The sequence below is a fragment of the Mobula birostris genome, chromosome 10 (assembly GCF_030028105.1).
Source record: "Mobula birostris isolate sMobBir1 chromosome 10, sMobBir1.hap1, whole genome shotgun sequence".
In the NCBI taxonomy this organism is placed as follows: domain Eukaryota; kingdom Metazoa; phylum Chordata; class Chondrichthyes; order Myliobatiformes; family Myliobatidae; genus Mobula; species Mobula birostris.
This window is the reverse complement of record NC_092379.1, coordinates 4,186,598-4,210,377: the sequence shown is the minus strand read 5'-3', so window position 1 is coordinate 4,210,377 and position 23,780 is coordinate 4,186,598. Positions and strand designations below refer to the sequence as shown.

Here is a 23,780-nt window from a genome sequence, read left to right as displayed (position 1 = left end):
ACATCTGCACATGCGCACACACACTCGTGTGCATTTCTCACATGCTCACACGTGCACTCGTACAAACATGCACTCACAGTCTTGCACACACCCGCACGCACGTCTGCATGCTCACCCACGTACAAACATGAGGCCACCCTTAAACACACGTGCGTGCATGTCACACCTGCTCGCACGCCTACATACAGAGGTGCACACGCATACATGCTCACGTGCGCACACACACGTGTACAAACACACACAAGCATATACATGCAATTTAAGTAGAGGCTTGAAATGTAGTAAAATAATTCTTCAAAAAATAAAAAGAAACATTTTAAAATTCATTATATTTCAAATGATTCCAAGTTACCAATGCAAACGTTGATCTGTAAACCTAAAACTAGTTCCAATAGCTGCATAATTTACTGAGCAGCGTTTTCCAGGTATATGTCTGAAAAGAGTTTGGTCTGATTTGGTAAAACTATTAAATGCACTCTTACATATACAATGCAGGGTACAATCGGTATTTTCTTTAATGGACCCTAAACTCATATCAGTTGTAGAGATTTTGCCTGACTACAGCAGAGAGAGCTGAATATTTTGAGAATGAGCAGCAGCCTTAAGTCACAGCTGGGTATCCCAGGACCTCGGCTATAAACATATGAAATATACATCTCTCTCTCTCTCTCTCTCTCTCTCTCTCTCCATCTCCAAAATTCCTGCTGGAAAAATGAGAATAGCTTTTGCTTCATTACAACTACAGAACAAAGTGCTCCGTTCACATAACTAGTTACTAGCTTTCAATAGCCAGCAGAGGAAGTCAATGCAGCGTACGGAAAGAAACAGCTCAGAACTTTTTCAAGAAATCTTTAATTCAACAGTTTTGAGGTCTGATTTATGTGTGCGCCATGTCAGTCATAGTTCTTGGTTTTGTCTGCGTGTATTCCTCTTCAAGACAATATCGGCTCCTCCAGCAGTTTCCAAGGCGGATCCAGTGAAGAGAGACATCGGAGTTTGCGGAGCCTGGAATCCGGAGCAACAGGCACAACCTGCCGGAGGAACTCAGTGGGTCAGGCAGCCTCTGTGGAGGGAAATGGGCAGTCAGCGTTTTGGAAAATGTTGACTGCTCATTTCCTTTTATAGATGCTGAGTTCCTCCTCCAGCACTTTGCGAGTTGCTCCAGGGTGGGGCCCTTGTCTTCGAAGCGTGGATCAGGGACTCAAAATACTGCCTCATTATCCTGGCAGATTAAATCTTAAACTCAAGAGATCCTGCAGGTGCTGGAAATCGAGGGCAACATATGCAAAATGCTGGAGAAACTCAACTGGTCGGGCAGCATCTACGGAGGGGAATTAAATATGCACCTCCATCAATTTAATCCCCTCCGTGCAAACACACTCATGCACACACTTGCACGTGCACGTAAACACCCATACATGTACACACAAGACGTTCTTTCCTCTCTATAGACGCTGCCTGACCTGCTGAGTACCTCCAGCGTTTTGTGTGTAAGACAGTGAAATTCTCTGCCCTCCCAGTGCATGGTGGGTAGAGACAAGGGAAACTCCAAAGCTGAACACATTTCATGACATGTTCCAGTGATGTTAAACCTGATTGCGATTCTGAATATCATTTGTCAACCTAGCAGCCTGCCTTGACTGCAAACATTCATGGCTGAAAGCTATGTGTTCATCTGTAAGTATGTGTGAGGATGTGTATGTTTGTGCTGTATGTTCACATGTATGTGCTTGCCCTGTATACCTGCAAATGTTTGCATTTTGCTGTTTGATTGTTGGGGGGTTTTGTATTGCTATATTCACGCTCTATTCTTGGTTGGTGCGGCTGTAACGAAACCAAATTTCCCTCGAGATTAATAAAGTATATCTATCTATCTATCTATCTATGTGTGTGTAGTGTAAATGTGCATGTGCAAATCTGCTGTATGTGTATGTTTGTGTGAGTTTATGTGTGCACGACGTCTTGTGTGTGCATCTATGTACATGTATATCACATGAAGAGGGTTTGATGGCTCTGGGCCTGTATTCACTGGAAGTCAGAAGAATGAGGGGTGACCTCATTGAAACCTATTGAACGGTGAAAGGCCTTGATTGAGTGGATGTGGAGAGGATGTTTCCTATGGTGGGAGAGTCTAAGACCAGAGGACACAGCCTCAGAATAGAGGGGCGTCCTTTTAGAACGGAGATGGGGAGGAATTTCTTTAGCAAGAGCGTGGTGAATCTGTGGAATTCTTTGCCGCAGCCAGCTTTGCAGGCCAAGTCTTTATGTATATTTAAGGCAGAGGTTGATAGATTCTTGATTGGTCAGGGCATGAAGCGATATGGGGAGAAGGCAGGAGAGTGGGGCTGAGAGGGAAAATGGATCAGCCATGATGAAATGGCGGAGCCGACTCGATGGGCCAGACGGCCTAATTCTGCTCCTGTATCTTATGGTTTTATGTAGGGATGTCTGTATCTGTATATGTGTGAATGTGTGTACACTTTGGTGGACTACACGTGTGTGCAGACATATATTTATATGCGTGTGAGTGTGTGCCCCCGTGTACGTATGCGTGTGTGTACGTCATAGAGACAAAGAGCCTGGGAAACAGGCCCTCAGTGCAGCTTATCCCTCTTCATCAGGTCGTCCAATACCCGTTCCTGTTCCATTGGCTGCCGTTTGAACTACGACCTTCTAAACCTTCCCCATCCATGGACCCAATCAGCTGTCTTATTTATTTATTGATTTATTGATTGATTGACTGATTGAGATATGCCCCTCCGGCACTCCGAGCCACGCCGTCCAGCAATCCCCAGTTTAACCCTAGCCTAATCACAGGATAATTTACAATGACCAGCTAACCCTTGGACTGTGGGAGGGAAACGGATCACCTAGAGGAAGGCTACGCGGTTGCATGGAGAACATACAAACTGCATACAGACAGCGGTGGGAATTGAACCCAGGTCACTGGTACTGTAAAGCGCCGTGCTGACCACCACACTACCATGCTGCCCTTAATTCCCAGCTGTAATCTGCACTATGTCCAGTAGTAACTTCCTTCCTATCTGTCCACACCTTGGCTCCTGTTGTGGATAAGAGCCTTCAACCAAGTGAAATCCTCCTGATCAATGTCTCTGTGTAATACAAGCTTCCGGATTCCTCACCATTCTGTCACACACTGGCCCACCAAACCCATGCCAACAGGCCCTCTTGCCCACCAAACCCATGCCAACAGGCCCTCTTGCCCACCAAACTCATGCCAACAGGCCCTCTTGCCCACCAAACCCATGCCAACAGGCCCTCTTGCCCACCAAACCCATGCCAACAGGCCCTCTTGCCCACCAAACCCATGCCAACAGGCCCTCTTGCCCAGCAAACTCATGCCAACAGGCCCTCTTGCCCAGCAAACTCATGCCAACAGGCCCTCTTGCCCACAAAGCCTAAAGAAACAGGCCCTCTGGTGTACCTAGCCCATGGAAACAGGCCCTCTGGCCTACAAAACCCATGGAAACAGGCCCTTTGGCCTAACAAATCCATGAAAGCAGGCCCTCTGTCCTACCAAACCTATGCCAACAAGCCCTCTGGACTACCAAAGCCCATGCTAACAAGCCCTCTGGTGTATCAACTCCATGGAAACAGGCCTTCTGGCCTACCAAACCTATGGAAACAGGTCCTCTGGCTTACCAAACCCATGTCAACGTACTAGTGTCTGTCAAACTATTTTCCCCTCTTTCCCACCAATATGGAGGACTATGTAGGAGAGAAGGGTTAGATTGAACTTCGAGTAGGTTAAACAGTCAGCAAAACATTATGGGCCGAAGTGTCTGTACTGTGCTGTAATATTCTATGTTCTACGTTCATTAAAAGCCCCCTTTCCATTCTACAACTCACCCACTCAAAGTATTGACTCCAGCATCACTATAATTTACAGTGGTTTTTAACCCCCCCCCCCCAACCCCCTTCAACCCACATGTCTTTGGGATATCGGAGGAAGCCCACGCGGTCACTGGGCAAGTGTGGAAGTTTCACACGCAGAGTGCTGGAGGTCGTTTTGACCTTGGGCCCCCGAAGCTGTGAGACAGTGTCTCTACCCATCGCGCCACCACTGTGGTCATGGTCAGGTCAAAACGTAACCCTGCTGATCAAAGTTGGAGAAGTGTTTGAGGATTTCTTTCTGAAATTTCGATGTCCAATAGTGGCAAAAGACTTCTTCAGGTCCTTTGTGGCGTTTTTACTGACCAGTACATAAAGGATTGGGTCCAACGCACTGTTGAAGCTGGAGATGGCCAAGGAAATGCTAAAGTAGAGAAGAACCTGCCGTTCAAAGTGACAAATGCAATCCATCAGAGAGAAGTTAATTGACCTAAACAGGAGAATGAGATGATAGGGGCCAAAGCACACGAGGAAAATGACGATGACCGATATCGAGAGCTGTTTTACTTTGGCCTTTTTCTCTTTCTGAAGAGTCGAGCTCTTCCTGATTTCCCTGAAGATCCGCTGGTAACAGAATATCATAAGCAGAAACGGGAGCAGGAACCCAACGAAAAACCGGCCGTAGTTCGTGACCGCCACCAGCTTGATGAGCGGGATGTGCTCAAAGCATGTCAGGTTGGCCATGTCGGGCCCTTTGTCGAGGACTGTCCCGAAGATGACGAAGAGATGCAAAGCAAAGACGGACAGGAATATGAGGAGGCTGACCTTTATAGCCATGCCGGGCCGGCGGAATTTCTTCGATTGCATCGGATAGACAATGGTGAGGTAGCGGTCTATGGAGATGCAACAAAGAAGCAGGATGCTGATGTAGACATTGGAGTAGAAGATGAATCCTGAGAGATGGCAGGTAATCCATCCAAACTTCCACTGGTGACCATTATAGTAGTAGATGACCCAGAGAGGTATGGTCAAAGCATAGAGGAGATCAGAAATGGCGAGGCTTAAAAGGTAAATTCCAAGGGTGTTCCTCTGCTTGACTTGTAAGATGATTGGCCACAGAGTCAGACAGTTCATGGTCACGCTCACAATGAAGGTGATGCTGTACATTACCGCCAACGCAATGCTGTATTCCTCAAACTGAATTCCACACGAGATCTGGTTGCAGGGGAGGTCGGGACTGGCTGACTCATTCACGTTCATGCCTGGACTTACTGCGGAGTTCATCGCGAAGCCAATCTGAAAGAAACAAGAGAGAAGGAGGTTGAGCTGACTGAACAACCAGCCAAAGCGAATTCAATTCTCAAGCTTCAAATTTGTTTATCACGACAACGTTGAAGCGTGCATTAACAACCAGCACACTCAAGGGTGTGCCGAGGGGGGCGGGGGGGCTGCCCACAAGTGTCCCCACGTATTCCCGTGCCAGCGTAACGAGGCAGTTAGTGTGACACTATTACAGCTCAGGGGAGCGTCAGAGTTCCAGAGTCCAATTCCGGCGTCCTCTGTACATTACTTCCCACGGGCACGTGGGTTTCCTCCGGGTGCTCCAGTTTCCTCCCACAGTCCAAAGACGTATCGGTTGGCAGGTTAGGAACTCAGCAGGTCGTGGCAGCATCCGTGGAAAGGAACAGTCAACATTTCGGGCCGAGACCCCTTCTCCAGCGTGTTGTGCCTGTTGATTTGACCCCAGCATCTGCAGAGTATTTTGTGTTTTTGGTTGGCAGGTTAATTGGCCATTGTAAATTGTCCTGGGATTAGGCCAGGGTTAATTCAAGGGTTTGGAACGTCAACTAATGGCGTCTACCTCCACACCAAATCGGACGGGAGGCTGTTCAGTCTGTCCCGGCTGAGGGCAAAAACCAAGGTTCGTGAAATACTCATCAGGGACATGTTGTTTGCGGACGGTGCAGCACTGGCAACACACTCTGAAGAGCAACTGCAACACCTCATGGACAGCTTCTCAAGAGCCTGCCAGGACTTCAGCTTGACCATCAGCCTGAAGAAAACCAACGGGTTGGGCCAAGGCATTGAGCACCCCCGGCCGTTACCATCAACATCTACGAGCTGGAGGTAGTTCACGAGTTTACATACCTTGGCTCCACCATCACGGACAGCCTCTCCCTAGACCCCGAGATCAATAGACAGATCGGATGAGCAGCCTCAACATTCGCCAGGCTGACAAAGAGAGTCTGGGAGAAGAGAAAGCTGACGACGCACACTAAGGTTGCAGTCTACAGGGCCTGTGTCCTCAGCACACTGCTTTACGGCAGCGAGACCTGGAGCCTCTACTACAGACAAGAGTGGCGTCTCAACGCCTTCCACCTTCGCAGCCTGAGACGCATCCTGGACAACAAGTGGGTTGACCGAGTCACCAACAATGAGGTCCTGGCCCGCGCCCAGATACCCAGCCTCTTCTCCCTGCTCCACCAACGCCGACTCCGCTGGCTGGGCCACGTACACCGCATGTCAGACAGGATGATCCCGAAAGACCTGCTGTACGGGGAACTGGCCTCCGGCAAGAGAGCACAAGGGCGGCCCCATCTTCGTTTCAAAGATGTCTGCAAGAGAGACATGAAGTCACTGAACATGAACGTCGAGAGGTGGGAGGACATCGCAAGCGATCGCTCTCACTGGAGGCTGGAACTACGCAGAGGTCTGAAAAGAGGAGAGGAGAAGCTGAGGCTTGCTGCTGAAGAAAAGGACACTCGTCGGAAAAACAGCACCAAGGCAACACTGGAGGACAGTGTCTTCAAGTGCAGTCGCTGCAGCCGAGACTGTCACTCCCGTGTGGGCCTCTACAGCCACAACAGATGCTGCTCTAACACAGACTGAAGCAAGACTTTCCAGGCGCAGATCCATGGTCTCGCGAGACTAACGGATGCCACCAAATCAAGGGTTGCTGGGCGGTGTGCCTCGAAGGGCCAGAATGACCTATTCCGCGTGGTATCGCAATAAATAAATAAACAAACAAACACATAAATAAATAAAGCGATCTGGTATTCTACTGGAGACCTCAGTGGGTTGGGCAGTGGAGGGAAATGGGCAGTCAACATTCAAAGTTCAAAAAGTTCGAAGCAAATTTATTACCAAAGTACAAATACGTCATCATACACAACCCTGAGATTCGTTTTCTTGTGTAAATCCAAGAACTTTAATGGAGTCAGTGAAAGACCACGCCCAACAGGGTGGATAGCCAGTGTACCAAAGACAATAATTTGTGCAAATACAAAAGACAAAAAGTAACAAATAAATAGGCAATAGATATCGAGAACATGAGATGAAGAGCCTTTGAAAGTGAGCGTATAGGTTGAAAGTTAACCGTTCTGGTTCACAAGCCTGATGGTTGGGGGTAATTACTGTTCCTGAACCTGGTGGTCTGGGTCCTGAGGCTCCGGTACCTCCTTCCCGATTGCAGGAGGGAGAAGAGAGCGTGTCCTGGGTGGTGGGGACCCTGCTTTCCGGGCAGATGTGCTCAGCGCTGGAGAGGGCTTTACCCGTGGCAGACTGAGCCCTGGCCACGTTTCTTGCTATCTGATGATGTCTTTGCTGCCCACAAAATGAAAGTAGGTCTACAGGCAGATAAATGTTTTCAGCGTACAAACAAACTATATTTCAGTAGTGCGTAAGTAGGTCTCGAGGACACCACAGTGAACACCGCAAAGCTGAAACATAGTTTGTTTGTATTCAGATACCATAATACCACAACACTGCTCACAAAATCCGTTACTGTGGTTGGCTAATAAGTACTCGTGTTCCGAAGACCAAAGGGTTTATTGTGAACCTGAGACTTCTAACACAGCAGCAATAATCTTCCAAGGGTCCCAGAGCTGTTTTTGACTAAGTTAACCTTCTAGCCTGACAACACACACGCACACAAAGTGCTGGAGGAACTCAGCAGCTCAGGCAGCTTCCACGGAGAAGAATAAACAAAGTTTCAGGCCGAGATTCTCCATCAGGACTGGAAAGTAACAGGGGAAACACCAGAATAAAAAGTTTGGGGTGGGGTGGGGAGTACAACCCAGCAGGAGATGGGTGAGACCAGGTGAGGGGGGAAGGTCGGTGAGTGGGGGAGGGGGTTGAAGTGAGAAGCTGAAAGGTGATGGGTGGAAGAGATAAAGGTCTGAAGAAGAAAGAATCTGAAAGGGGAGGAGCGTGGACCATGGGAGAAAGGGAAGGAGGAGGGGACCCTGAGGGAGCTGATGGACAGGTGAGAAGAAGAGAAGAGGTAAGAGGCGAGCCCGAATGAGGTTTGGAGAAAGAAAAAAGTAGGGGGAGAAACTACTAGAAGTTCTAACCAATATTCTTTGTCGTAAACAAGGGAACAATAAGGTTCTTGTTGGTCCATGATTTAATCAAAGGAAAGCAATGTTGATAGTTCGGAATTGTTAGGAAATCATTAGGAAATTGTTAGGAATTGTTAAGAGAGCATTGGGGAATTGTTAGGAATTATTAGGAGAGCATTAGGGAATTGTTAGGATTTGTTAGGAGAGCATTGGAGAATTGTTAAGTGATCATTGGGGAATTGTTAGGAATTGTTCGAAGAGCATTAGGGAATTGTTAGCAACCAACAGGAATTCTGCGGATGCTGGAAATTCAAGCAACACACATCAAAGTTGCTGGTGAACGCAGCAGGCCAGGCAGCATCTCTAGGAAGAGGTACAGTCGACGTTTCAGGCCGAGACAACTTCGTTTTTTATTAGGATTGTTAGGATTTGTTGGGAGAGCATTGGGGAATTGTTAGGAGATCATTGGGGAATTGTTAAGAGAGCATTGGGGAATTGTTAGGATTTGTTAGATCATTGGGGAATTGTTAGGATTTGTTGGGAGAGCATTGGGGAATTGTTAGGAGATCATTGGGGAATTGTTAAGAGAGCATTGGGGAATTGTTAGGATTTGTTAGATCATTGGGGAATTGTTAGGATTTGTTAGGAGAGAATCAGGGAGTTGTTAGGAATTGTTAGGAGATCATTGGGGAATTGTTAGGAGATCTTTGGGGAATTGGGGAAATCACTCAGGCGTAATCCCCCAACTGTACCTGCACAGCATCCGTTACATGGTTTTTCCTGCTCTCCCTGTTCTGTTGATAATTTTTGAGTCTGTTCATGTGTTCACACTTGTTTAAGTTTGATTATTGATGTTTGCACATCTGACTGTTCTGCTAATTGCTGATTGCTGATGGCTGTTTGCACTGTTATCTTGTAAATTGTTGGTTGCTGTTGTGTTGTCTGTTATGATATTGTCTCGTGTTCGATGCTTGGCACCGGAGCACTATCAATTCTGGTATGTTTCACATACTGGCAATAAAGCGATTCTGATTCTAATTGACAAGTTGACAGAAACATCTAGAATTCATTCCTCAGTCTTTGCTTTCTCTGACGGATGACGCAGTTGTCTGCAAATCGTTGGGGTGTCTTTTTACCTTGTATGAATTGTACCTGCAGTTGGAAATCCTTTGTAGCTTTGAAATCTTTTATAAGTTAGAAATCCTCTGGGAGTTTCAAGTCTATGCCAATAAATCCTTGTCTAAGTTATATGTGTACCATTAAAAATAAAAGGAACAGTGTTTAATCGACTTTGTTAGCAGGAAATGTCTCCTCCTTGGTGGGGAGGAGGCACCCACTGCTCAAATAGTGATAACTGACAGCTGGACTGCACCACTGAGACTGACCAGTGAAGTACAGGTTGATACAGTATCATCTCTCTAAAGTAAAGGGACTTGTGGATACTTATATCTATTTATTTAGAGATACAGTGCAGTTACAGGCCCTTCCGGCCTAGTCAACCCACACCGTCCAGATACACCCAACTAAGCCGTACTTTTTTGGGAAGTGGGAGGGACCCGGAACACCGGGAGGAAATCCCTGCGGTCACGGGGAGAACATACCGTACAAACTCCTTACAGGCGGTGGCAGGAACTGAAACGGGGCTGCTGGCGCTGTGGTGGCATTAGGCTGACCGCTAAGCCCCCGCGCCGGCCCCATAAACAGACCGGGCGCTTAAGGGTCAGAATTTACCGAAAGTGGACGCAGTCATCATTACATCTGCTCTGCAGCGATTGGTGGTTCTGTGGAAGTGGCAGGAGCTACAGGACATGCGAATTCCGATCAGTGTGAGGCCCCTGTTGGTCAGGGTCGACCATGGACATTGCATCCTGGCTGTCTAGATACACAAGCCAGGGCAGTACGATGTGGAGAGCAAGCTGTTGCCCGTGCAGCAGGCTCCCCCCACTCCCCACCACCGCCTTTGCCCCTTCTCCTGTCGGTAGAAAAGGTTCTGCCAGGTTAAGTAGCTAAACCACAGGTGATGACCAGGAGGTAAACTTGGTTGTCAGAAGCTATTTGAGCATTTACTAGGTAGTGGGAGCCTTTCCCTGTTTACACCCCGACGATAACAACCTGTAAGAACTTGGTGCTTCTGCGCAGATTAATTGTAAATGGCCAGTGTAGAATATTGAGCACCTAGTTAAAATAATCCTACACTCAGTGGCCACTTTATTAGGTAGCTTGAACCAGTCCAGCCGTTTTTATCTGACCTCTCTCATTAACAAGGTGTTTTCATCTACACTTGATGTTTTTTAAGTTTTTCACACATTCTCTGTCAACTCTAGGCTGTCATTTGCAAAAATCCTGGGAGAACAGCAATTTCTAAACATACTCACACCACCCCATCTGGCACTAATGAATATTTCAGGGTCAAAGCCACTTAGATCACATTTATCCCCCGTTCCTGAACAGCAGCTGGACCTCTTGACCATGTCTGCATGCTTTTATGCAATGAGTTGCTGCCAGATGATTGGCCAGTTAGATATTTGCATTAAACAGCAGGTGTACAAGTGTACCGAATAAAATGGCCAGTGGGTGTGCACTAATTTCAGTATGTTATTCTCTACTATTTTCATCTAGCAGCCCCACCACTTCGACCTGTGATGGTAGCCAGCAGCCTCATACCCCGGTGAGATAGGGACATGTCCGTCCTTGCATATGAAGTCAGCCCTGGTGGACTGGGAGGATGACATCTACAGTGAGATCCAACAGCCAGGAAGGTAGTTCTGGAATGCTCCGTGGGAGCAAATGGCATGACAAGACACAGAAGACGTCATGGTCATCCACTGCAAACAAGGAAGACCCCAATTTGTGACGCTTGTTCGTACCACTGGACCCGGACTTCTGAGTTTGAAAAAGTGGAACTGCCCCAGGGCAATGGTTTTCCTATTTAAAAACTCTCCCGCACGGGTTTCCTGTCATCGGCGGACCTGGTGGACAACCACCACTTGTGGGGACGGTTTTTGCAGATGGAAAGGTGGGTACCTCTAATCCACCCGCTAGGGGAGGGGCTGCAAGCAGATACGAGAGCAACGTTGAGGAGATATTTATTAGATAGATGAACACGCCAGCAGTGGAGAGGCCTGGGCCATATGCGGACAGATGAGCTTACTTCAATTGGTATCACAGTCAGCTGGGCTGAAGGTCAAGTCCTCGTGATGAACTATCAAACGTTCAAAGTCACATAAGGAAAAATCTTTTCATGCAGAAACTTGTTGGGATCTGGGATTCCTTTCAGGGACTGCGGGAGTTAATTACGGCATTCATTGGAACTGGGTGTCATGGGTAGATCGGATCGTAAAGAAAGCTTTTGGCACATTGGCCTTCACAAATCAAAGTGTTGAGGACAGGAGATGGGATGATACGTTGAAGTTGTTTGAAGGTCATATCTCATTTGGAGTTTTGTGTGCAGTTTTGGTCACCTACCTACAGGAAAGATGTAAATAAGGCTGAAAGAGTACAGAGAAAATTTACAAGGATGTTGCTGGGTCTGGAGGACCTGAGTTATAAGGAAAGATTGAACAGGTTAGGACTTGGAGCGTAGAAGACTGAGAAGAGATTTGAAGGGTATACAAAATTCTGAGGGGTATAGACAGGGTAAATGCAAGCAGGCTTTTTCCACTGAGGTTTAGTGGGACTACAACCAGAGGTCATGGTGTAGGGTGAGAGGTGAAAAGTTTGAGGGGAACATGAGGGGAAACTTCTTCACTCAGAGGGTGGTGAGAGTGTGGAACGAGTTGCCAGAACAAGTGGTGGATGCACTATTGATTTCAACGCTTAAGAGACGTTTGGATAGGTACATGGATGGTAGGGGTACGGAGGGCTATGGTCCCAGTGCAGGTCGATGGGACTAGGCAGTTTAAATGGGCCAGCATGGACCAGATGGGCTGAAGGGCCTGTTTCTGTGCCGATGTCTTCTATGACTCTTAAACAGGAGGTTAGCAGGTGGGCTTGATGCCTCTAACTGTTAATCCTTCACAATAATGGTCTAGAAATAAGATTCTTCTCCTCTGGATCAAGCTGAGCCCAAGCTAATGAAGCAACATCCAGCTGAAACCATTGGGAAGTGTAAGGTCAAACACCGTGGTAGGAAGTGGAGGGGGGATCTACCCTCAGCAGCCACTTTACTAGCTACACCTGTACCCCTCATTAATGCAAATACCTAATCAGCCAATCAGGTGGCAGCAACTCGATGCATAAAAGCACGCAGACATGGTCAAGAGGTTCAGTTGTTATTCAGACCAAACATCAGAATGGGGAAGAAATGTCATCTAAGTGACTTTGACTGTGGAACGGCTGTTGGTGACAGACAGGGTGGTTTGAGTATCTCAAAAACTGCTAACCTTCTTGGATCTTCACGCACAACAGACCCTAGAGTTACAAAGAAAGGTGAGATAAAAAAAATCTTCTGAGCGGCAGTTCTGTGGGCGAAAGTGACTCATTGATGAGAGAAATCATTGGCTAGTCTAGTCCAATCTGACAGGAAGGTGACAGTAACTCAAATATCCATGAGTTACAACAGTAATGCATCTGAATGCACATTTTAAACTTTGATTACAGCAGCCAAGACCACAAACAATGCTGAGTGGCCTCTTTATTAAGCACAGGAGGTAACTAATAAAGTTACCACTGCGTGTTTTTAGTCTAAATAAGGTAAGAATTCAGAAATGTGAAGTGCAGAGATAATTGGTATTCTTAGTTCTGGATTCCTTCAAGATTGACTTGTAGATTGATTTGATAGTGAGAATTGCAAGTGCACTGTTAGCATTTATTTTGAGAAAGCTCGGAGATGAAAGGAAGGATGCCCTGCTGAGGCTCTGGGCAGACTGCATTTGGAATTCTGACCCCGTATCTAGGAAAAGATAGTCATGGCGTCATAAAAAAGTATAGCACAGAAATAGGCCCTTCAGCCTGTCTAGTCTGTGCTGAACCATTTAAACTGCCTATTGCCATCGATGTGCACTGAGGTCATTGCCCCCCCATACCCCTCCCTTCCATGTACCTTTCCAAACTTCTCCTAAACGTTGAAATCGAGCTCGCATGCACCACTTGTGCTGACAGCTCATTCCACACTCTCACAACTCTTTGAGTGAAAAAGTTTCCTTTCATGTTCCCCTTAAACTCCCACCTTTCACCCTTATTCATGACCTCCGGTTGTAGTTCCTACCCAACCTACATGGGAAAAGCCTGCTTGCATTTACCCTGTCTATACCCCTCATAATTTTGCATACCTCTATCAAACCTCCTCTCAATCTTCTACATTCCAAGGAATAAAGTCCTAAACTATTCAATCTTTCCTTATAACTCAGGTCCTTCAGACCTGGCAACATCATTGTAAATGTTCTCTGTACTCTTTCAAACTTGTTTACGTCTTTCTTGTAGGTAGGTGACCAAAACTTCAAGAATACACCTAATTAGGGCTCACCAATGTCTTACACAACTTCAACATAACGTCCCATCTCCTGTACTCAATATATTGATTTATGAAGGCCAATGGGCCAAAAAGTTTCTTTATGACCCGATCTACCTCTGATGCCATTTTCAATGAATTATGGGCCTGTATTCCCAGATCCCTTTGTTCTACCACACTCCTCAGTGCCCTGCCGTTCACTGTGTAAGACCCACCCTGGTTGGGTCTACCGAAATGCAAAACCTCGCACTTGTCTGCATTAAATGTGCCGGTGCTGGCAAGAGGCCAGAGAAAGTTCACAAGAATGATCCCAGGGACGAGAGACTTAATGAATGGTTAACACTTGACGTTTCTGAGCCTGTACTTCATGGAGTTCAGGAAGATGAAGAAGGACTCCTTCCTGAAAAAGCATTTCAGGATGTATATTGTATACATTTCTCTGATATTAAATGTACCTGTTTCAACCTGTTGATGGCAGTAATGAGAAGGGAGCATATTCAAAGCTCAAAGTAAATTTGTTATCAAAATACATATGGGTCACCATGTACAACCCTGAAATTCATTTTCCTCTGGATATACTCAATAAATCTATAGTATAATAACTATAACGGAGTTAATGAAAGACTGCCCAAATTGGTCATTCAACCAGAGTGCAGAAGACAACAAACTGTGCAAATACTAAAAGAAGAAATCATAATCATAAATAAATAAGCAGTAAATATCGAGAACATGAGGTGAAGAGCCCTTGAAAGTGAGTCCATTGGTTGTGGGAACATTTCAATGATGGTCAAAATGAACTTGACCGAAGATATCCGCTTTCAAGATGTGTTCCAGGGTCAGGAGCCTGATGGTTGACAGGGTAGTAATAGTTTTTGACCCTGATGATGAGAATTCTGAGGCTCCTGTGCCTTCTTCCTGATGGCAAGGATATTAAGACCTGATTCTGATTCTCATCTTACTAAAAGTAATGCAATCTAACCCAAGCAGGACCATACCCAATGCAATCAGCCCCAGCCCAGGTAGACCTTGCATTATCCATCCTAGACACATATGAGTCAAACAAAAGCCAGTTCTCTTGACCATCGACCATCCCTTTCTCTGAATTCTCCAGTAATTTTTGTTCTGATGTTACGATTAATTCACAAATTATGATTTCAAAGGTAAGTATAGCAATAATGCAGCATCTCATTGAGCAGTAACACAAGATAAATCTTTAGCTTGCAGTTAAATAAAGGGAATTTTAGTCACCGTTTTTGAAGATGCAGGCTGGTGTTACTATGATCTCTCTTCTCTCTTCAATGCACAGGCTCCCAGCTGGTCCTGTCCATGTGTTTGAAGCAGGCAGAAGCAGTCAGAGTGGAACTCTCTCCCAGTGAGCTGAAACTCTGTCACGCAATCTGAAAGAGTTGGTTGCAGGAAACGTGTACTGTAAGGGCTCTATAACCCCAAATGACGCAATCTCATGCAGTGCTGGCTGAAAAAAGCTAACGTGGGCGAAAAATAACCTACAACTCCTTAATTTATTTGTAGTGTCACCAAAGGAGACATAATAGCAATAGGTTTAGGAAGTGCGAACGTAGGCTTGTAAACACCCAGAGACAGAACTTTTCAATGAGGTTTCATGGTGCTGCTTTACAATCTCTTCTTTCCATCCCTGAAAGTATCTCTGTATGTGAGTGTGTCTGCGACTGTGTGTATCTCTGTATGTGAGTGTGTCTGTGTCTGTGTGACTGTGTGTATCTCTGTATGTGAGTGTGACTGTGACTGTGTGACTGTGTGTATCTCTGTATGTGAGTGTGTCTGTGACTGTGTGTATCTCTGTGTCTGAGTGTGTCTGCGACTGTGTGTATCTCTGTATGTGAGTGTGTCTGTGTCTGTGTGACTGTGTGTATCTCTGTATGTGAGTGTGTCTGTGACTATGTGTATCTCTGTGTCTGAGTGTGTCTGCGACTGTGTGTTTCTCTGTATGTGAGTGTGTCTGTGACTGTGTGTATCTCTGTGTCTGAGTGTGTCTGCGACTGTGTGTATCTCTGTATGTGAGTGTGTCTGTGTCTGTGTGACTGTGTGTATCTCTGTATGTGAGTGTGTCTGTGACTGTGTGTATCTCTGTGTCTGAGTGTGTCTGCGACTGTGTGTATCTCTGTATGTGAGTGTGTCTGTGTCTGTGTGACTGTGTGTATCTCTGTATGTGAGTGTGACTGTGACTGTGTGACTGTGTGTATCTCTGTATGTGAGTGTGACTGTGACTGTGTGACTGTGTGTATCTCTGTATGTGAGTGTGACTGTGACTGTGTGACTGTGTGTATCTCTGTGTCTGAGTGTGTCTGTGACTGTGTGACTGTGTGTATCTCTGTGTCTGAGTGTGTCTGCGACTGTGTGTTTCTCTGTATGTGAGTGTGTCTGTGACTGTGTGTATCTCTGTGTCTGAGTGTGTCTGCGACTGTGTGTATCTCTGTATGTGAGTGTGTCTGTGTCTGTGTGACTGTGTGTATCTCTGTATGTGAGTGTGTCTGTGACTGTGTGTATCTCTGTGTCTGAGTGTGTCTGCGACTGTGTGTATCTCTGTATGTGAGTGTGTCTGTGTCTGTGTGACTGTGTGTATCTCTGTATGTGAGTGTGACTGTGACTGTGTGACTGTGTGTATCTCTGTATGTGAGTGTGACTGTGACTGTGTGACTGTGTGTATCTCTGTGTCTGAGTGTGTCTGTGACTGTGTGACTGTGTGTATCTCTGTGTCTGAGTGTGTCTGTGACTGTGTGTATCTCTGTATGTGAGTGCGTCTGTGTCTGTGTGACTGTGTGTATCTCTGTGTCTGAGTGTGTCTGTGACTGTGTGTATCTCTGTATGTGAGTGTGTCTGTGTCTGTGTGACTGTGTGTATCTCTGTATGTGAGTGTGACTGTGACTGTGTGACTGTGTGTATCTCTGTATGTGAGTGTGACTGTGACTGTGTGACTGTGTGTATCTCTGTGTCTGAGTGTGTCTGTGACTGTGTGACTGTGTGTATCTCTGTATGTGAGTGCGTCTGTGTCTGTGTGACTGTGTGTATCTCTGTGTCTGAGTGTGTCTGTGACTGTGTGTATCTCTGTATGTGAGTGCGTCTGTGTCTGTGTGACTGTGTGTATCTCTGTATGTGAGTGTGACTGTGACTGTGTGACTGTGTGTATCTCTGTATTGTTTGCATGTGATTGCAGATGTATCTGTGTGTGAGTGTGTGTGAGTGTGTGTGTGAGTGTTTGTGAGAGTGTGTGTGAGTGTGTGTGTGTGTGTGTGAGTGTGTGTGAGTGTGTGTGTGTGTGTGTGAGAGTGTGTGTGAGTGTGTGTGTATGTGTGAGTGTGTGTGTGTGTGTGTGTGTGTGAGTGTGTGCGTGTGTGTGTGTGAGTGTGCGTGTGTGTGTGAGTGTGTGTGTGTGAGTGTGTGTGAGTGTGTGTGAGTGTGTGTGTGTGAGTGTGTGTGAGTGTGCGTGTGTGTGTGTGTGAGAATGTGTGTGTGGGTGTGTATGTGTGAGTGTTTGGCAGTTAAGCAAGGACAGGTGAACGTCATTCTGTGTTGCCCTTTGATGTTCAATACCCATTACAACTTGGTACCGTCTCATTGTTATTGAACTGACGGTTGACGGTGAGCATCAGCAGCTCCAGAACTGGGTGGAAAAAAACACCTTGCGGTGAGTTTGTGTGCTTATGAAGTGAGGTGTTTTTTTTAGATCTTTTGCAACGCGAAGCTGATGACTTTCCAGGTTTGACGTACAGCAACCGACCCTGGTCTCCAGCAGTTTGATTAATAGGAAGTAAACACTGTCAGGACATTCGTCAATTAATTTTCCCTTGAAGCCCAAAGAAATCTGGGGGGATTTTAAAATTGCACTGAAAACATGTCTGCCCACACAGAATCCCCAAGGGAGCCTGAGGATTTGTGCTGTGATTGTCACTCACGCTGCTGCTAGGATCATTGTGCTCTGTGCCGTCCTTAAGGAGGATATTCGGCCCATCGAACCCATGCCAGCTCCCAGGACAATCCCAGATGATTCCAAGTTTGGTGGAGTTGCGGATAGTGTAGAAGACAAAGAGTACAACAGGATGTAGATCAGTCTCAGATATGGGCAAAAGAAATGGCAGCTGGAGATTAACTTGGCCAATGCAAAGCATTGCACCTTGGTGGGTCAAATACCAAGCAACAGTACACTGTTAAAGGCAAGATCTTTAACAATGTTAATGAGCAGAGGGATCTTGGCGTCCAAGTTCATAGCTCCCTGAAAGTGGGTACACAAGTCGATAGGGTGGTTAAGAAGGCTTATGGCAGTCTTGATTTTATTTGTTGAGTTTATTTCAATTCAAAAGTCAGGAGGTTACATTGCAGCTTTATCAAACTCTAGTTAGGCCACATCTGGATAATTGTGCACAGTTCTGGTCACCCCACTGTAGGAAGGACGTCGAGGCTTTGGAGAGAGTGCAGAAGACATCTGCCAGGACGCTGTCCGGCTTTGGAGGGCAGGTGCTATCACGAGAGGTAGGACAAAATCGGGTTGTTTTTTCTGGAGCAGCGGAGGCTGAGGGGAGACCTAAGGGGGGTTTATAAGATTATGAGAGGCATAGACAGAGTAGGTGGGCACATGGCCAAGTGGTTAAGGCATTTGTCTAGTGATTTGGAGGTCGCTAGTTCGAGCCTCAGCTGAGGCAGCGTGTTGTGTCCTTGAGCAAGGCACTTAACCACACATTGCTCTGCGACGACACTGGTGCCAAGCTGTATGGGTCCTAATGCCCTTCCCTTGGACAACATCGGTGTCGTGGAGAGGGGAGACTTGCAGCATGGGCAACTGCCGGTCTTCCATACAACCTTGCTCAGGCCTGCGCCCTGGAGAGTGAAGACTTTCCAGGCCCAGATCCATGGTCTCGCAAGACTAACGGATGCCTTTAGATAGAAGATAGAGTAGACTGGGGGTATTTGTTCCCCAAGGTAGAAATGCCTAATACCAGAGGACATGCATTGAAGGTGTGAGGGGGTAATTTGAAAGGAGATATGAGGGGCAGTTTTTTACACAGAGAGTGATGAGTGGCTGGAGTGCCTGGGGTGGTGGTAAAGGCCCACTTTTAAGGATTTTTTAGAAAATGGAATGAAGAGATTAGTTTAGTTAGCCCTTTGATTACTAACTTAACTGGTTCAGCACAACATTGTGGGCTGTACTGTCCATATCCTATGTGTTGCGGAGTCCTTGAAAGAGAGTCTGTAGGTTGGGAAGTCAGGTCAGGTTGAGGTGAGTGAAGTGGTCCTCACCATTTCAGCAGCCTGGTGGTTGAGGGGTAATAACTGTTCCTGAACCTGGTGGTGGGGGACCTGAGGCTCCTGGACCTCCGGCCTGATGGTAGTTATGAGAAAAAGGCACGGCCTGGATGGTGAACTTCCTTCATGATCAATACTGCTTTCCTGTGGCTGCACTAAAGTTCAAAGTTTAAAGTAAATTTATTATCAAAGTACATATTCTGTATGTCACCACATACAACCCTGAGTCTCATTTTCTTGTGGGCATACTCAATAAACCCAGTAATTATAACAGAATCAGTGAAAGACCATCCAACAATGTGGAAAAGACAATAAACCGCACAAATACAAAGAGAAAGAAAAAAATGGAAATATGTAAATATTGAGAACATGAGATGAAGTCTTTGAAAGACTCTAGTGTAAGTTACACGGTCGGCACAACATTGTGGGCCGAAGGGCCTGTAATGTGCTGTAGATTTCTATGTTCTGTGTTCTATGAAAGTGAGTCCGTTGGTTAGCATTTCAACGAGGGGGCAAGTGAAGTTGAATGAAGTTATCCCCTCTGGTTCAGGGGCCTGATTGTTAAGGGGTAATAACTGTTCCTGAACCTGGTGGTGTGAGTCCTGAGGCTCTCATACCTTCTACCCGATGACGGCAGCGAGAAGAGAGCGCGTCCCGGGCGGTGGGGGTCCCGGATGGCCGGACGCTGCTTTCTGCAACAACGCTCCATGTAGATGTGCTCAGTGGTGGGGAGAACTTTACCCGTGATGGACTGCACCATATCCACTACCCTTTGTAGGATCTTCTGTTCAAGGTTAAAGAAGGCATATGGCAAGCTTGCATTTATTTGTCGAGGCACTGAGTTCGAGAGCCAGGAAGTTATGTTGCACATTTATAAAACCCTGCTTAAGCCTCATCTGTAGCATTGAATTAAATTCTGTTCACCCCACTATTTAAAGGATCTGGGGGTTATGGAGAGGGTGCAGAAGAGGTTCACCAGGATGCTGCCTGGATTAGAGAGCATGAGCTGTACGGAGAAGCCGGAGAAACGTGGGTTGTTTCCTCTGGAGCGGTGAAGGCTGAGGGGAGATCTGATAGAAGTTCGTACAATTGTGAGGTCCATAGCGGAATAGACTCTCCAAGCGGACTATAACCTTGTTGTAGAGGTTGGAGGCTTGCGAGCCTCAATGACCCAGAGAGCTCTGCTGGCTGGAGCCAGGGCTTTACGCCTTGGTTCTTGGTGGGGTCACCCATGCCAAACAGGTCAAAGGGTAGAGGCCAGGCTAAGAGTGGACCACTGTCCTCCAGGTTCAGGGGTTCAGCTCAGGGCAAACAACCCTGACCGGCCAATAAAAAATAATTGTTACAGAAACAGCATTGAAAAATCCTTCCATATTTGTGTAAACACGAGGAATTCTGCAGATGCTGGAAATTCAAGCAACACACATCAAAGTTGCTGGTGAACGCAGCAGGCCAGGCAGCATCTCTAGGAAGAGGTACAGTCGACGTTTCGGGCCGAGACCCGTCGTCAGGACTGGCGAAGGGTCTCGGCCCGAAACGTCGACTGTACCTCTTCCTAGAGATGCTGCCTGGTCTGCTGCGTTCACCAGCAACTTTGATGTGTGTTGCTTCCATATCTGTGTGCGGCGAGGACGGGCAAAGGCAGTGGACCTTCACTGCTGCCCTAAACGCCAGCGGTATAAGGGACGGTAAGTAGGTAGTCAGCTGATGCGTACTTCCCACGGTAGACATGTCTAACGCCAGAGCTCGTACAATTAAGGTGACTGAGGTAAGTTCTAAGGAGATGTATACAGAGAGTGGTGGTGACCGTAATGTGCCGCTGGTACGGTGGTAGAGGTAGACATGTTAGTAGTGTTTAGACTGGCTCGGGGATATACGGAGAATGGAGGGATATGCCGGGAGAAGAAATTAATTAATTTAGCAGAACGTTGTGCGTTGAAGGGCCTGTTCCTGTACTGTGCTGTGCTCTGTAATTAACCTGTTTACCCTTTTGCAGTGAGCCAGGTTTCTGACACCATACCCACTTGACAAAGGACAAATTTAGCAGGTGGCATGGTTTGGGTAACGCTAATGCAGCACCAGAGTCCAGGCTTCAGTTTCACTGCTGCCTGTATCTTTGCTCCATGATCGCGTAGGTTGTAGGCGCCTTCGTTTCCTCCCACATTCCAAAGCAGGTTAGTAGGTTTTTTGGTCGCTTGGGTGTAATTGGGCACTGCGTCTGAAGTGCTGGCTACAGCGATGTACCTCTGAATAAATAAAATTAAATTGGAATATTTTCTGAATTCTCAAAGTGGGAGGTTCATACTTCGGGAAATCCCCTCAGTTTTCACTTCAACTTCCGTCCACCCACCCCTGAACACCCACCAGCTCAGCTTCTGGCTCCTCGGCTCCTCAGGCAGAACCTGACGCAGGAGGCAATCGGAATCAGTCGCTGCATGCCTTCTGGCCGGGCCGCAATGCCTCCCCCCGGGGCCTGTGCCGCGTGCAGAGCCACCGCCTCGCAAACCGGGGGCCCAGGTGCCATCCCGACCTCGGGGGGCTGTCTGCGTGGAGTTCTCCCTGAGACCTCTTCCTCCCACGCCCCAAAGGCTTGCCGGCCGGTAGATTAATTGGCCGCCGTAAATGGCCCCTCGTCAGTAAGTGAAAGGTAAAATAAGGGAGACAGAATACTGCGAATAAAACGTTACAGTCAGTAGAAGCTGTATTAGATATTGGTGAGGCCCAAATTTGGAATCTTGTGCGCAGTTCTGGCCACCTACTGAGTGCAGAGAAAATTTCCATGGCTGCGTGGGACAATCTGAGTTTCATGAATAGGTTAGGACTTGATTCCCTGCAGCGTAGGAAAATAAGCGGAAATTTGGCAGCGAGTCACAAAATTATGAAGTGTATAAATAAGGTGGGGTGTCAGGGTGGAGATACATCTCTAGCAAAGGAGGTGTAAGGTGCTCCTTCCCTCTGTTAGCTTTCGGGTCACCCTTGGGCAAGGTGTAGCACCTGCTTAGCCCCCGATCAGGGTGACATTAACCCATGGGGGCAGGTGGTGGATGGTCGTATGAGCAGCCGGTGCAGATCACAAGTCCTGGTTATGTGACCACTGACACCAGGCAGACAATCTCCGAAGAGTATCGATAATGGCTGGGGTCACCCGTCTTGAAAAGACACTGCCCAGAAGAAGGCGATGGCAAACCACTTCTGTAGAAAAATTTGCCAAGAGCAATCATGGTCATGGATAGACCATGATCGCCCATGCTACATGACACGGCACGTAATGATGATGTCATTCGACATGGCACATAATGATGATGATAACAGATAGGGGTAAATTCAAGCAGGCTTTATCCACTGAGCTTGGGTCAGACTAGAACTGGAGGTGAAAGGCAAAATATTTTTAGAAACATAGAAAACCTACAGCACAATACAGGCCCTTCGACCCACAATACTGTGCCGAACATGTAGTTACTTTAGAAATTACCTAGGGTTACCCATAGCCCTCTATTCTTCTGAGCTCCATGTACCTATCCAGGAGATTCTTAAAAGGCCCTATCGTATCCATCTCCACCACTGTCACCGGTAGCCCATTCCACGCATTCACCACTCTCTGTGTGAAAAACTTAGCCCTGACATCCTCTCTGTACCTACTTCCAAGCACCTTAAAACTGTGCCCTCTCGTGCTAGCCATTTCAGCCCTGGGGAAAAAGCCTCTGACTATCCACACGATCAATGCCTCTCATCATCTTATACACCTCTATCAGGTCACCTCTCATCCTCCGTCGCTCCAGGGAGAATCTGAGGGGGCACCTCATTGCTCAGAGGGTGGTGAGAGTGTGGAACGAACTGCCAGTGGATACAGCTTCAGTTGTAACGTTTAAGAGAAATGGAGGAAGGGGAGATGGAGGTATTTTTAAAGATGATTTATTTGTAGGTAAATTACCACAATCCTTTTATGAAGCATCTATTTCTTTAATTCCTAAAAAAGATAAAGATCCCACTGAACGTGCATCATACAGACCCATATCTTTGTTGAATGTGGATTCTAAAATCCTTTCCAAAATATTAGCAATTAGATTGGAGAAGGTATCGCCACAAATTGTCTCCGAGGATCAGAGAGGATTTATTAAAAATCGTTATTCACATTTTAATGTTAGGAGGTTAATGAACATTGTATACACTACTTCATCTAAGACTCCAGAATGTGTTACTTTGCTTGACGCCGAGAAGGCGTTTGATAGACTTGAATGGGAATATTTATTTAATATACTTGAGAAATTTAATTTGAGCTGAAAATTTATATCTTGGATCCAATTGATATATCATACACCTTTGGGTTCTGTATTCACTAATAATCATAGATCCCCTTTCTTTAGGCTTTTCCAAGGTACTAGGCAGGGCTGCCCTTTAAACCCTTACCATTTGAAATTGCCCTGGAGCCCTTGGCAATCGCTACTCGTGATTCACTCAATATATTTGGCATTATTTGTGGGAATGGGACGCATAAAGTATCACTATATGCAGATGACCTGTTACTATATATCTCTAACCCAGAGAAATCCATCCCTGCAGTAATAACACTACTTGCTCAGTTTAGTAGTTTTTCTGTTTATAAATTGAATCTTAATGAGAGCGTGCTTTTCCCATTAAATATGCAAGTCTCGATTTATAGACAATCACCATTTAGATTGGTTACTGATTATTTTATTTATTTGGGTGTTAAAATTACTAAGAAACATAAGGATTTATTTAAAGTTATTTTTTTACCCTTAATTGATCATGTTAAACAATTGTTTACTAAATGGTCCCCATTGTCCTGATCTTTGATTGGTTGAATTGATGCTATTAAGATGATTATTTTACCTAAATTTCTG

At 46.4% G+C, this 23,780-nt stretch overlaps 1 protein-coding gene across 1 annotated transcript; it reads right to left on the bottom strand.

Annotated features, from left to right (window-relative positions):
- Positions 1 to 346: 346 nt before the first annotated feature.
- Positions 347 to 15,099, bottom strand: LOC140203769 (G-protein coupled receptor 4-like). The gene is made up of 2 exons (XM_072269830.1): positions 14,890 to 15,099; positions 347 to 5,148 (listed from the first exon to the last, which is right to left on the bottom strand). The coding sequence occupies exon 2, from the start codon at positions 5,134 to 5,136 to the stop codon at positions 4,102 to 4,104; it is 1,035 nt and encodes a 344-aa protein (XP_072125931.1). The 5' UTR covers positions 5,137 to 5,148; positions 14,890 to 15,099; the 3' UTR covers positions 347 to 4,101.
- Positions 15,100 to 23,780: the final 8,681 nt, after the last annotated feature.

Excerpts from the sequence above, each read along its gene's own strand:
- LOC140203769 (XM_072269830.1), bottom strand. The coding sequence starts at position 5,136 with ATGAACTCCGCAGTAAGTCCAGGCATGAACGTGAATGAGTCAGCCAGT.